At 34.3% G+C, this 13,316-nt stretch overlaps 1 protein-coding gene across 1 annotated transcript; it reads right to left on the minus strand.

Annotated features, from left to right (window-relative positions):
• Positions 1-3,998: 3,998 nt before the first annotated feature.
• Positions 3,999-12,192, minus strand: LOC149150191 (protein DMR6-LIKE OXYGENASE 1-like). The gene is made up of 5 exons (XM_089442728.1): positions 12,122-12,192; positions 5,509-5,692; positions 5,081-5,328; positions 4,651-4,972; positions 3,999-4,549 (listed from the first exon to the last, which is right to left on the minus strand). The coding sequence occupies exons 1-5, from the start codon at positions 12,190-12,192 to the stop codon at positions 4,304-4,306; spliced, it is 1,071 nt and encodes a 356-aa protein (XP_089298854.1). The 3' UTR covers positions 3,999-4,303.
• Positions 12,193-13,316: the final 1,124 nt, after the last annotated feature.

The following is a 13,316-nucleotide window of genomic DNA, read 5'->3' on the forward strand; positions in this document are numbered from 1 at the left end:
TGGATATCTAAACATGCTTGTTGAATTGAGAATTTTTCAGAAGGGAAAGGTTGGTTTCCTTCTTGTTGGGCACACTCATGACCATATTGATTAGATGTTCAGTCGTTTTTCAGTCACATTAAGGAAGAAGGAAGTTGGGATCTTGCCATAATTAATTAAATGTATTAAGAAATCATACATGCCAAAGCCTACTTTTCATGTGTTGGAAGAAACTGTTGACATGCAAAGGTTTATTCTGGGATCGCATGGTGAGGAGAAATGCATTGAACAACTTAATGACATTAGCTTCCAACATCAATTTCATATCAAAAAAATTGATGGAAAACCACTAATATGGGACAAGAAGTATTCAACTACTGCAGAATGAGCATCGTCATCAGGTTTGGAATTTTTTAAGTTCATTCCATATCATCCAATATTTGCATCAAAAATATTGTTATTACAATCAGTTGGTGAAATTCATAATGCACACAAAGAGAATAGAGATATAAATTATTCTGATTTCATAGAAGAAATTAAAAAATGTATTAGATATACATATGAGTACTTCGAAATTGTTGATTCGGTTTGGTGGGAGTCATTTTTCAATAATCAAAGCAATATCATTTCAACAACAACAAATGAAGATATACCTTTGAAAAATCCATTTATTTGGCCACAAAATGTGTCAAATGAACATGAAAAAATAAACATTGTTGAACAACAACAATCTCAAGGTATTATTAATTCTTCACAGGCAAAGGAAAGAGAAATGTATATTGGTTCCAGAAAATCTCATGCACAACGTAAAGCCATGGAAGACCTTTATAAGGGTTCAGAAGAGGATATTAAGAAGGGTTGTATGATCGCAGTGCTAGCAGATGGAGATCCCAATGGCTATCCATTCTGGGTTGCTAAGGTTGTAAAGGCTTTTATAGAAAATGAGGATGTTACAGGTGTTGAAGTACATTGGTATGCCACAAATACACACCCATTCATTGGTGTGTATAAGCCAGAGATGGTAGTTGACAAAAAAAATTAATCAATTAGAAGAATAAATTCTAGTTGCTACATTTCAAGGAATTTTCACACACTCCTCCTAATCCTAGTTAACCCCTCGGCAACAAAAAGGAGCCCATCCTCGTTGAATCATCCAATTTAGAGAAGTAAACATGCATATTCATTCTCTACTCTTAGTTCTTTATATGTTTTAATGCTTTAGTTTTCAGGACGAGAAAAACCCTTCTAGCCAACTAGTTAAACTTTATGTTTTTCTTTTTAGATCTATAAGCTCTCTCTTAACTTTTGACAATTTTTAATCAATTGAAATTTTGTGTGTAATTTGGTTTCCTCACTAACAAACATTCACAAACTTTAACAATTATACATATGTTTTTTAATCAATTGAAATTTTGTGTGTAGTTTAATTTCCTCACTCACAAACATGCACAAACTTTAACAATTATACATATCAATATTTAAAAACAAATGGTACAAATTTTACCTTAAAAAATATTAAATAATAAAAAATAATTAATAGAAATATCTATATAATAATTCTTAATTAAAATGATCAAATATATCTTTCAAAATACAAATGGTTGTCGTATTTTATTTTTAAAATTATTTTATGTTTTTAATAAAATTAATCGATTTTCTACATAATAAATTTCAAAATAAGACTATTTATATTATTAAAATTTTAAAGAGTTTTTTTTAGTGCGATTTTTTGGACTTTCCAGTGTAACCCAAAATTTAAAATGAAATCTTGATTTGTTTTATTTAAACTATTTTTTGGTTTACTAAAATCAACTATAAATTTTAACATTTAAATTTGAATCCACTATTTGTTAATTGCAAAGATATTTAAGAGTTTGGCCTTTCTCGAAATACATATAAATCAATAAAATTTTATCCTTTCCGCCCGATGAATCATTAATGCACCATTCCGTCCATTGAAAAGCATATTACTTCTGGATTTTGGCCAACATCCAAATATATGTAAATCAACTCAAATAATGTTTTTTAATTCTCACACATAAATTTTAGAATTCAAGTTTCTTTGATTCATACATAAATGATAATTTTTATAAATTTATAAATTCAGTTTTTTTGTCATTTATAAATGAATGATAATATTTCTAGATTAATTACAACATTATTTTAAAGATTGGTAAAAATTATAATATTAAAGTAATTACCTATGTTATATTTCACATTGTGTAAAAAGTTTAGAAACGCATATTGAACTTGGATGAAAGATTTCATGATAATGGAGTTATCCAATCTTTATCTTTTTTATAAGGAAATGTTTAAATATTCTGACAATTTAGTAATTTATTACTTTGTAAAAGTTTTAATAATTTATGACCAAGTAGTCACTAAATGTGATTTTTTGGAAAGTTTTCCAATTTATTTTCTGGTCTAATTTGTCTGGAAGGATTCTTTGAAATCACAAGTTTAATGGGTGAATTCTTCACAATTGAAGTGCCCCACTAGTTTTTTTACGGTGTTGAATCGATATATGCATTCAAAAAAATAATTTAAACAACAAAAATCAATATTTGACCTTTCCATTTCAACCAAAAATCCTCTGAAAAACCCAAAAAGTCATACTTAAAAAGACTACTCCATTTATAACTTCGTAAAAACTGGAATGTTGTTGGAGAAAGTTCTCATTTTTAAACTTTATTAGAAAGAGTTAACATGTCTAGATTTTGAGTGTGATATAAAATTGATATATAAAACTCTTTTAAGTAAGATATTATATTAATATTTGAGATTGCTTTTTCTTTTTAGACCAGAAATTCATCTTCCAAAAGATATTAATAAAAACTTGAATACATATTAATATAATTTTATATTTAAATATTAAAAATATATAATTTCATAAACTCCAAGATAAGGGCAAAAGCATTTGTAAAAGGATGAGATTAAGCATTTTGTATAAAAGCATTTGTAAAAGGACCAAAAAAAAATATACACATTTATATTTTTTTTAGTTTATATAGATTTTTTATATTTAAATATTATTTTTTTTTCTTAATAGTTTTTTAATTAAAATATAAAAGATAAATCTCCATAGTTTTATAAAAATTAAATATATTAAATATATTTCGAAAAATTTGCCTAATTTATATTTCTTTATAAATTTTTTTTTTATTATTATTTTTTTTTGATGGAAAAGAAAAATATATTACAAAAAATAAAAGAATAAAATATTTTAAAACCTAAACCTTTCGTTTAAGTTTTTATTAATATTAATTTTTTTTGAAAACTCGATTACTTTTAAATTTTTTAATAAATTTCAAATTTTTTGAAAAAATTTAGATGTATTTTTTGCAACATAGTTAGTATAAAAGAAATATTAACATTAATTTAAATTTCTTTCTTGGATAAGATTATATATATAAAGAAAGAAAGAAAGAAAAAATAAATTATTTTAATGTCCACGAGGTTAAAGATAGTTTATGGGACAAATTGCTTTTTCATCTGCTTGATGTATTCGGCCCTTTTTTTGTGAAGCTTCAAAATAAATGCCTCAAACCCCTAGCTAAATAGATTATCCCAAGAGGTAGGTGCCATTGTATCTGCATAATTTTCCTTGTTGTCTTTAAAGGTCTCGCATTCTAAAATGAAATGTTTTTCTTTTTCCACTTTTCTAGAAGAACAAAAAAATGCATAATGTTTCCTCCACACTTCTTTTAACTTTTTCCAATAAGATATGATTAGCTACCAATAATTAGCCGCTGAATAAGATTTAAACACAAAGTACCTTGCTAAAAATAACTTTTCTCATGCAATTACCCTACTAAAACTGGATAAGATTATTTTTTTAGAAAAATATCAAAATTCAATTTTTTAATTAAAAATATTAAATATACCTTTCAACCCACAAATGTTTTTCAATAATTTATTCGGAATCTTTTTATATCTCTAATAAATTTAATTCCTTCTCCACTTAATAATTAATAAAACTAGCCTGCATTAATAAAATTTTAACCCTTCCACACGATCCATGCCTTCAAATGAAAATGATATTCCTTTGGATTTTGGCCTCCTTCCAAATATATGTAAATCAATAACATTTTAACCTTTCCACGCAATCAATTTTGAATGCACAATTCGCCCCATTGCCAAGGGATATTGCTTTTGGGTTTCAGTTTCTTCTAATTCAATACACACATTACATCGATCCGGATCATTGAATTGTTTACCATGGACCTGGTTCATTGAATTTGAAATCACAACGCATATGCCAAATGCAAAGCCAAAACTAATCAAATTCTTGATGCCTCCATCAAACGACAATAGAAATGTTTGTTCAATAGATCTTGAAACGATCCAGCACACTTTTTCCCTTTAATCCTTGGCTCCAGAAAGCTCTCGCGAACTCCTCAAAATTATATCCTCTGTACACAGCTGGGTGCTGTTCATCCACCATGCTCGCTGCAGGAGCAATAAAAGCATCCTCTCCAGGATTCCAAAAAGTGGGAATTGATATGCGTGCACTGTCCATATTTGTTACTGCTCGATGCTCCACGCTCCTAAATCTCCCATTGCTCACGACCTAATACATTCAAATCATACACAAAACAAAATGAATGAATACTGTCAATTTCTTGCACAGAGAGAAAAGTTAATTATATAGATCTGCTCATTCTTTCTCACCTGCAGCTGATCTCCCAAATTGACCACGAAGGCGTTAGCTATGGGTTTTACAGAAACCCACTTTCCATTTTTTAATACTTGCAGGCCACTCACATCCCCTTGCATTAACACAGTGATGGCACATGCATCTGAATGGCTTGCTGCACCAATAGTTAGATCTGGGTTTGGGCATGAAGGATAGTAATTTATATTCATCAGTTGGCTATGCTTTCCAAGAATTTTATTCAAGTAATTGGAATCTAGCCCTAGAGCTTCTGAAATTGCAGGCAGCAGCCTTAATATCAGCGTTCTCACCTCACGAGCGTACTTGCCCGCAATATCTCTGTAACAAAAGCAGAAGTCAAACGTTTCCACCCATGGTGGGTTAAGATGAATCTTTTCTAGTGTTTTGTCTTAGATATTTTATAACAGATAAGGGTTTGCTTATTACCTGTAAGCTGCTGGTTTTTCAGGCCAAGAGCCGATGACTTCTTCTAGAGGATGACAAGGGTGTGTGAGATAGTCCAACCAGTTGAGAACCTGGTCTTTGCTGGGATTGAAGCTGGCAGAAAGCCGGACTGGCTGCTTTATGTCCTCTGAGTAGAGGCATGCTCGGTCTTCGATGGGCATTTCGAAGAAGTCTTTGGCTATCCCCAACATGCTTTCCATGACAGTGTTTGGCACGCCATGGTTCACTATCTGATATCAACCAAAAAAAATAGTCAATCAGATATGAAACTTGACCTAGTCACTATATTGATACAAGCATACCAACAGAGATGTATAGACTCAATAGTCTGCAAGTGTCACAGAAATTCAACCAAAAGTCTAAGTATTTGAGGGGATGGAGAATTGTTGGGTAAAAATTGAGCTGTGTACCTGGAAGAAACCATCCTCTTCGCATGCAAGTCGGATTTGATGGACTACTGTTGCTCTGTTAGGGCCATCCAGGTCTTTTAGGTCTATGACAGGGATGCTCTCAGAGTAAGAGATCTCGGACTTCTGTAGGCGTTCATGGGGAGGCAGGATATATCTTTCCTGCACCTTCAGGTTGTTTGTTCCACTTTGTGCGATACGGATATTAAACTTGGAAATTTATAGAGTTTAGATAGCTTGGACATTGATTTAAGTTTAAAATGTTTTAGTGTTAAAATTTGTGAAAATAATTTATTTTTAATGTGAATTTTGGGAGTATTTTAAAATTTGATGGTTTGGGTCATGGAAATTTAGTCAATATTTTGAGTAAAAATTCGTGGAAAATTTGGTAATATTTTGATAAAATTTTACAGGGATTTAAATCCAGGTTACAGTTGTCAAATTTTAAAATTTTATGTTATAGTTTTCAAATTTCAAAATTTTAAGTGTCACGGAGATTTTTGATGACACTGAATCCATTTCCACCATCAAAAATATGATTCAAAAAATTATTGTAAATTTTCTTCAAATTATTTTACCAACAACTTTTGACCATCCAAACAATTCCTCTGTTTGAGTACACTATTTTTTTTATATCAATCAACCACTCCTAAGTTATAAGAATTAAACACTCCTAAGTTATAAGAATTAAATTAAGTTCAGCTTTCGATTTTTTGTTTTTATAATAAAGTTCCTTCTGCGTCACGCTTTGCGACGGAGTTTTGTCCGATCCAAATGGATAGTTTTGATTTTTTGATTTTTTAATAAAGTTCCTTCTGAGTCACCTTGACGACGGCGTTTTGTCCGGATCCAACTGGATAGTTTTCGATTGAATTTAGAGGGCTTGACGACCGAGTTTTGTCAGGATGCGAGGAATTTTGTTGAAGTTCCTCGAGATCCGTTTTTGATAAAGGCCGTTTCACATCATTATTGACAAACGGGTGACCCTTTGGTCTTATTATTATTTTTTTTTACTTTCATCTATATATATAGATATATATAGCGTCACAAATAATATTATTTATATAGTGTTACAAATAATATTTTCAAACATTTGATTAGATAATAATTTGAAGGTCTTATTACAATTTTTCCATAATACAATGTCACTTAGAACATACATATCCTATTAACCTAGTTCATGTTTTTTGGTGTCACTCCTCCACTAATAATCTCCATTCCGGTTGGTGCAACTAGGACCGAAACACCCACTATAGCCAAAATTGCCTCTTTCCTTGGCTAGGACTGTTGCGCCCCTCGCCACCACCTCCCACAACTACCTCTATTATTGGCAATATAATTTTTATGTGGAGTTTTTCCAAATTCGAACATAAATAGCAAGAAATTGTTGTTTTTAAGCCCCCTTCCTCCACACAAAGCAATTCAATTGTTTCAAAGGAAGTCTTCCCATCTGCCATAATATATATATACAAAATTTATCATGCATTTTCTTACATATCTAATTATATGTTGTTTCCAATTTTTATGCCCTAATATCACTCCCCCCACCCCAATAAATGCATAAATGCTAGTTTAGGCAATTAATGTTGCAAAATCTTCCATATTTTTTCAATCCATATTACATAGTCTTTGCGTTTAGGTATAATTGTAGTGTTCATTTAATTTTTTTACATATTGCAATGAAAACTAGTGAGGAACCATGCTCACCTCAGACAACTGTATCTTCCCCTTCCGAAGTACCATGTGTCAACTTAAATTTTGTTCAAATGCTTATTTCTTCATCTTACTTTTCAACTATTTTTTTTTTTTTTTCTAAATGTGTATGCAAATTTCACCATTTTTCCACTATGTTGCCTCTTACCCACCAAAATGGGTAACCCTATAGGAGAAACAAATTCTCCCATTCTTCTCATTTAGTCGGCCTGCCAACAACCCGTGAGAACCACCACTAGCTAATGAATTTGGCCATTATATTTCAACCACCTACATTAGTCATATGTTTCTCACTCATCTCACAAGAGCACATGAACAAAGGTGGGCTCCCAATCAAAGGGTACTTTATTCATTTTGCAATTAAGTGCTTATGACTTTTTGTATTTGGGGTTTTAGCATGGATTATGGGGTGGTTTGGAAAAGAAGGGTTTTGAACATGATCTTGTTCCCTTGCCTTAAATGGGGGTCAATCTTCAATCATAGTCTAGTAGGACCTCCCCTAATTTCCCAATGGATATAGGAGGGGCACTACTTGCGAGCCCATGATTGAGATAGTGCAGTCCCATCTATCCATGTTCCATCCTTATCACTTTCCATCATAAATTATAATCCCTTATTCCACCTTCATTCTTCAGGTTCAATCGACCGTTGGTTTTGTGGGATTTGGCATTATACATCCTCATATCGTGGTAGGTCCTAGAAATTTTCCATGGGAGGTTGATGCAACTAAAAGAAAAGGAAAAAGCATATAATGGCCACAAGTAAAATAAAATAAAGAATATCAAAATGAAAAATATGACGGGGACATACACATTGTCATATGGTAAAAATCATTACATGAGATTTACCTTACTCATTATGGTCATTACCTAGTTTGTGAGCATATGATTTCTCTTTTACATCCTAAAGGAACCCTTGCATGTCCCATGCTTGATAGGTAATGAGCTACCTCATCATTAAGGGGTAATACAACTCCTAATCTCTAAAAATTTGAGCTATGAGCAGCAGTCCAAAGAAAAATAAAGAAAAAGTAAAAGGCACACAAGGGAGGTGGAAATATAATGGTTGAGTTGGTATCTAATACATTCACAATTACCCCCTCCTCACATTTGTACACTTAGTATGAGGATCGGCATCATGTTGGTCCCTTTGACCATGGCACTTGACTATGAAATCTCCCCACCTTCGTTCCATCGTTATTGTTCATTGACAACTATTAATTGAAGGGTGGACCAAGGAAATGTAACTTCCACTTATAGACTGGAAACACCTAATAGGGTTGTCCTCTAGCCACTTCCATCTAAGGAGGAAACACCATTGCAAGATCAAGGCTTTAATTTTGGAAGGGAAGTCTCATTTGAAGCACTAAATAGCTCATTGCATCCAAGTTTTGTTCACTTAGATGCAAAAATGATTACATACCTCAGGTCTAGTGGATTTCACTAGACTTTATCATAATTGACACATGGTTCAATAGTCAGGTCTTAGGAACCTTTCCCATTAGTACCCAAGCTATTTGAGGAGCATATTAGCAGCCATAGGTGAAGCATTGAGAGCCTAGGTCTTTGATTAGTAGCAAGACATAAGTTTCATCCCTAGATATCTCCTACACCCATGGCATTCTTCCAATTTCCACATTATTTGATGATTCTTCAGGATGATACACCTCGGACTAGCATGACCATGACAGACATTAGCACTTTTAGAGATATGGTAGTTAATCCAAAGCCCGAAGGAGGATGGTCTTACGTTCTAAGAGATGGAAGGGCTAGTAACACCTTGAAAGCCCTCAACTTTGGAGAAGAGATGAGCTCTTTGACTTGTTGGAGACCTAAGATATCACCTTTGGTGCCCCAAAATGGATTTTGGGGTCGACAGAGGGATTTTTTTTCAGATATTTTACGCCAACCCTCTCTTCATGAATTTAGAAGGGTTCTACACCACTCATGGTACCTTTGATCCTCAACACATGCCACATGGAGCTCAATGCATAGATGATGTTAGCATTTCTAGCCCTTACAGCTCAAACATGTGGGGAATTATTATGTTTTATGTCTAAGCTAGTGGGTCCGCTTGTAACTCAATGCACTATTACGATTTTACTTGTTTTTCCTAGGGGATTTTAGGCTAATGACGAGTTATTCCTCCTCATATAAATAGACGAGAGGACATATCACTTTTCATCGTCATCACTTATGAACTCGACCTCTCTCCTGGAGAATTTTGGCCTCTTTTCCTAGTTAGAGAGATGTGATCTATGGAGAAAATCTTTTCTTGGGGCTATTGTCTTATCTTTGGAGAAGTTATCTTGGATCTATGATTGGATTTTACATGTATATTGTCTTGTAAGTGACAAACCATGTTTATTTAAAATTTCTATTTTCATGTCTACTGTATGGCATAAATTGATGATATATGTTAAATTTGTGCCCTAATTTTATTGAATATTAATTTTATTGGAAGCTAGATCATATTATTGCATGCATTACTCGTAGTATGATATGTGAATGGGAATCCCCTTGGTCATGTAATGTTATCTCTCCCACATGATTTTTAGTCCCTCTCAAAGGTAATAACTATGGTTTTGATGTTAGGGCATTAAAACATCCTTACTCCTTTGCAAGTTTTAGCAAATGGTAAGAGCTCATAAACTCCATAAACCCTAGGACTAGGTAACGGGCATCCATTTTTGGTGATAAATTTAAATTTTGTTCATAAAAATTTCTCTTTCTCTCTCCTCTCCAAATTCATCCCCTTTAAGGCCAAGCAACCAAGCTATGACTTGGTGCGAATTTCTAGGGAAAATGAGTTTTAGGTGTTGGAGAGTCTAAACATCAAGAGGGTAGTGGTTTCCATAGAATAATTTCTTTTGGTGGGATTTCACTTCAATTTCACCCATAAGTCCCTTTTCCCTAGTTGTTTTCCCTAGGGTAAAACCCTTGTTTGGTTTAGCTTCAACTTGGGGGCTTATGGAGAGTTTCATGTGCCTTATCATTGTCAGAATAGATTATGGGAAACCCTTTATTGGAATATTGACATTTAGACATCCTGATATCAAGATAGACATCAGACCCTTTGTCTTGTATTTCCCTAATTAGGTCTTTTCAAGGAAAGATAATTGCCTCCTCTTAGAGCCTTCAGTTGTGCCTATATTGTTTCTTTCCCTTGGAAGACTCATTGCATCACCTCATACCTCAAACTTAGAAAAATTATTAGGTGACCTATATTTAATATTGGGACTCCTCCCATTGGTGAAAATCCATAAAGAATGAGCGGTTTTGGCTATTGTGACAGTCAGACATCACCCCATTGTTATCACTTGGTCTAGTGATTTCCTTATAGGGTGCTCCTATCCAAGGCCTACTTGATTTTGTGAAAACATTTTTGGCACCCTTGCTGAGGATGAAGTGAGTCTACCTCCCTATAATTTGAATATTTATCTTCATCCCTAACAACAATAAAAATCCTTTTCTCGCACCTCCATCAGAAGAAAAAATCCTTTATTCTTCATTGAACTCCGAAATTCAAAGCTTGTAGGGTGGAGCAATCATATTTTAAGGCATTTTGAATTCATCACGACAACTCTTTGTTTGCTTTCTCAGTGAAACTCAATAAATGTCTCCTTCATATTTGCATGAGATTTACCCTGCCTTCGATGTCGAGGATATTCCTCGATATCCAAATCAATTGGATATAAATTCCATGATGAATGCCCCAAAATTTGATGGTGATACTGTGTAACATACCCACTACTAAACCTAGCCCCAACAAGGTTATAAGGAGGTGGTTCCTATGCTAACCTGACTACCATAGTCACATCATGGAAATGGGGTCCAAAATTTTTGACCTCTTGCAGCTTCTTCAAAAATGGGAAATAAATAATATCATTGTGTATGTCTCATCAAGACGATTCGAGTGATATAAAATCTACCTCAATATGACTCCTAGATTTAAAAATACAACCATCCAAAGCTTAACCATTTAATTAATTCCACCTCACCGACTTTCCACATGGTCCCCACGTTTCAATCCCAGTCAACCCTCTCTCTACCACATGGTAATAACTATCGATCGATTTAGACACGTCAAAACCCCTATGAGGTCAACACACAATGCACACACACACACACAAACACACACACACACATATGATTTTTATTCAAATCGGCATGGGTTCTAGCCCTTCGTGGCCACGTCACCTCGAGAGTTAGATCCTGGTAAGTCTCAACATCACTCCCAACTAAAAAAATTATGGGACAGTCCTTAGGGCTCACATGGAATTACACTTCTACCTCAAAATGAAACTCTCTTTCAACTGATAGTGGACCACATTCATGCCACATAAATTTTATTCCCATCAGATAGACCACCACATGCCAAGTCACCATGGGACTTGTATCCTAGGAATCCTACTATTTTCTCCACACAAAATCTTCAAGGTCCGAGGATCTGGGGTGACATCATCCAGTGTCACACCCTCCACATGGATGTGGTCCCACTTAACATTTAACTCTCACATATCATGGTCTTCCCATTATTAGATATTGTTGGGGTTTTTCTCCTCCCTGCTGAAGTGTACATGACACTCTCGAGCTCCAAGCCCAGTGCCACATCATCCTGGTGATACTATCCCGACAATTTTCTTTGATGACCCCCTTGATACTTTTAGGGTACCAAGCTTCTAGGGTCATCTGAATGCCATGAGTGCTTCCCCACAACCAACATCTCTCTTGTTGCAAGCAATTGGTCACAGTGTTTGGTCACAAGGTTAAAGAGGGTTAAGCGAATTCCCTTCGACTCCCTATTCTTTGGGCTTAAAAGAGTTCTAGCCCTATGCTTAGAGACCTCTTATTAAGTGTAAAAGGCCTTTTCGTAGGTCTCTTATACATAGTTAATGACATACAAGGCATACACAGGCTCTTCTGACCTATCCCACGTAAGATTTAGGGAAACGTAGTCGTGGCCATAAGCCATTATTCATGTGTGATCCTAGAGATGTACACACACATGCACACACACGCACTACACTATCTATTCCAAGTCTGAAGGGAAAAATTGCAAACCATTACGTTTAGTCACATATTTATCCATATTGAAAGGATGCATATACACCACTGGACTAAGTTTCCAATCTCAGGATAGACACAAAGTTCATTTAAACAGGATATTTCACCCATACATTCATCCAATTATTAAGGTTACAATACAATCCAAAAATAATAATGGAAAAATAATTCTTTCCTTGAAAATCATTGCACAGAGTATTGGCATTCCTCATTTACGAATGGAGTCCCAATTTCTTATCATGAATGAAATTTTAAAAATTTGCTAGACACAAACAAAAAATTTAAACAAAGGAGCATACATAAGCACTTACCTTATTCAACACAATAGTATTTCGACTGAGAGTGGGACTCTAAATGTCCAACCAACCATAGACAAGCTACAACCACAATTACTTGTAGCCGTCACCCCCAAGCCAAATTCTAATGCCTCAGGTGGAGTGCTTCTTAAGAGGAATTTCAACCAACAGGACAATTGAAACAAGATGCCACAAGGCCACACTACCTGCATCCACCAACTACATAAGTTTTCACATTGTCCTTTCAGGCATAATTAACATCCATGCTAGGATACCACAGTGGAACAAGTCTCAACTCACTTTCAGGGGAAGGGAGTCCACATCGAGGAAAGTTCATCAAAGGATAATCTACTAATGGGTAAGAGATCACCTCTTGAAGTGGTTCACTAGTGATTCAAACACTAGAGCTTTTGCCCCAAGGAAACTCTTGGTGGTTGAACAACCCTCACAAGAACCTGAGTGACTCACTCTTCCCAAAATAGTAAGTTCATCAATCCACAAGCTTCCAATGGGTTCTTCCACCTTATAGAAATCCACTGCTCTCTATAATGATTTTACCAAGAAAGCCTTAGTAAGGGTTCTTCAGCTAGTTCCTATCTCTCCATCACTTGCTTTCTTCTCAATCTGATCATTACTCTCTCACTATTTTCTCACCTCACCCTTGGAGTAAATTTCACTATAGTGTTCTAACGATGTCTTCTCTGCTCCTGCCTGAGAATATGAATGAGAAATTAAA

The sequence above is a fragment of the Pinus tabuliformis genome, chromosome 9 (assembly GCF_031772625.1).
Source record: "Pinus tabuliformis cultivar Carrire ecotype Pingquan chromosome 9, CPIR1, whole genome shotgun sequence".
Taxonomy (NCBI): Eukaryota; Viridiplantae; Streptophyta; class Pinopsida; order Pinales; family Pinaceae; genus Pinus; species Pinus tabuliformis.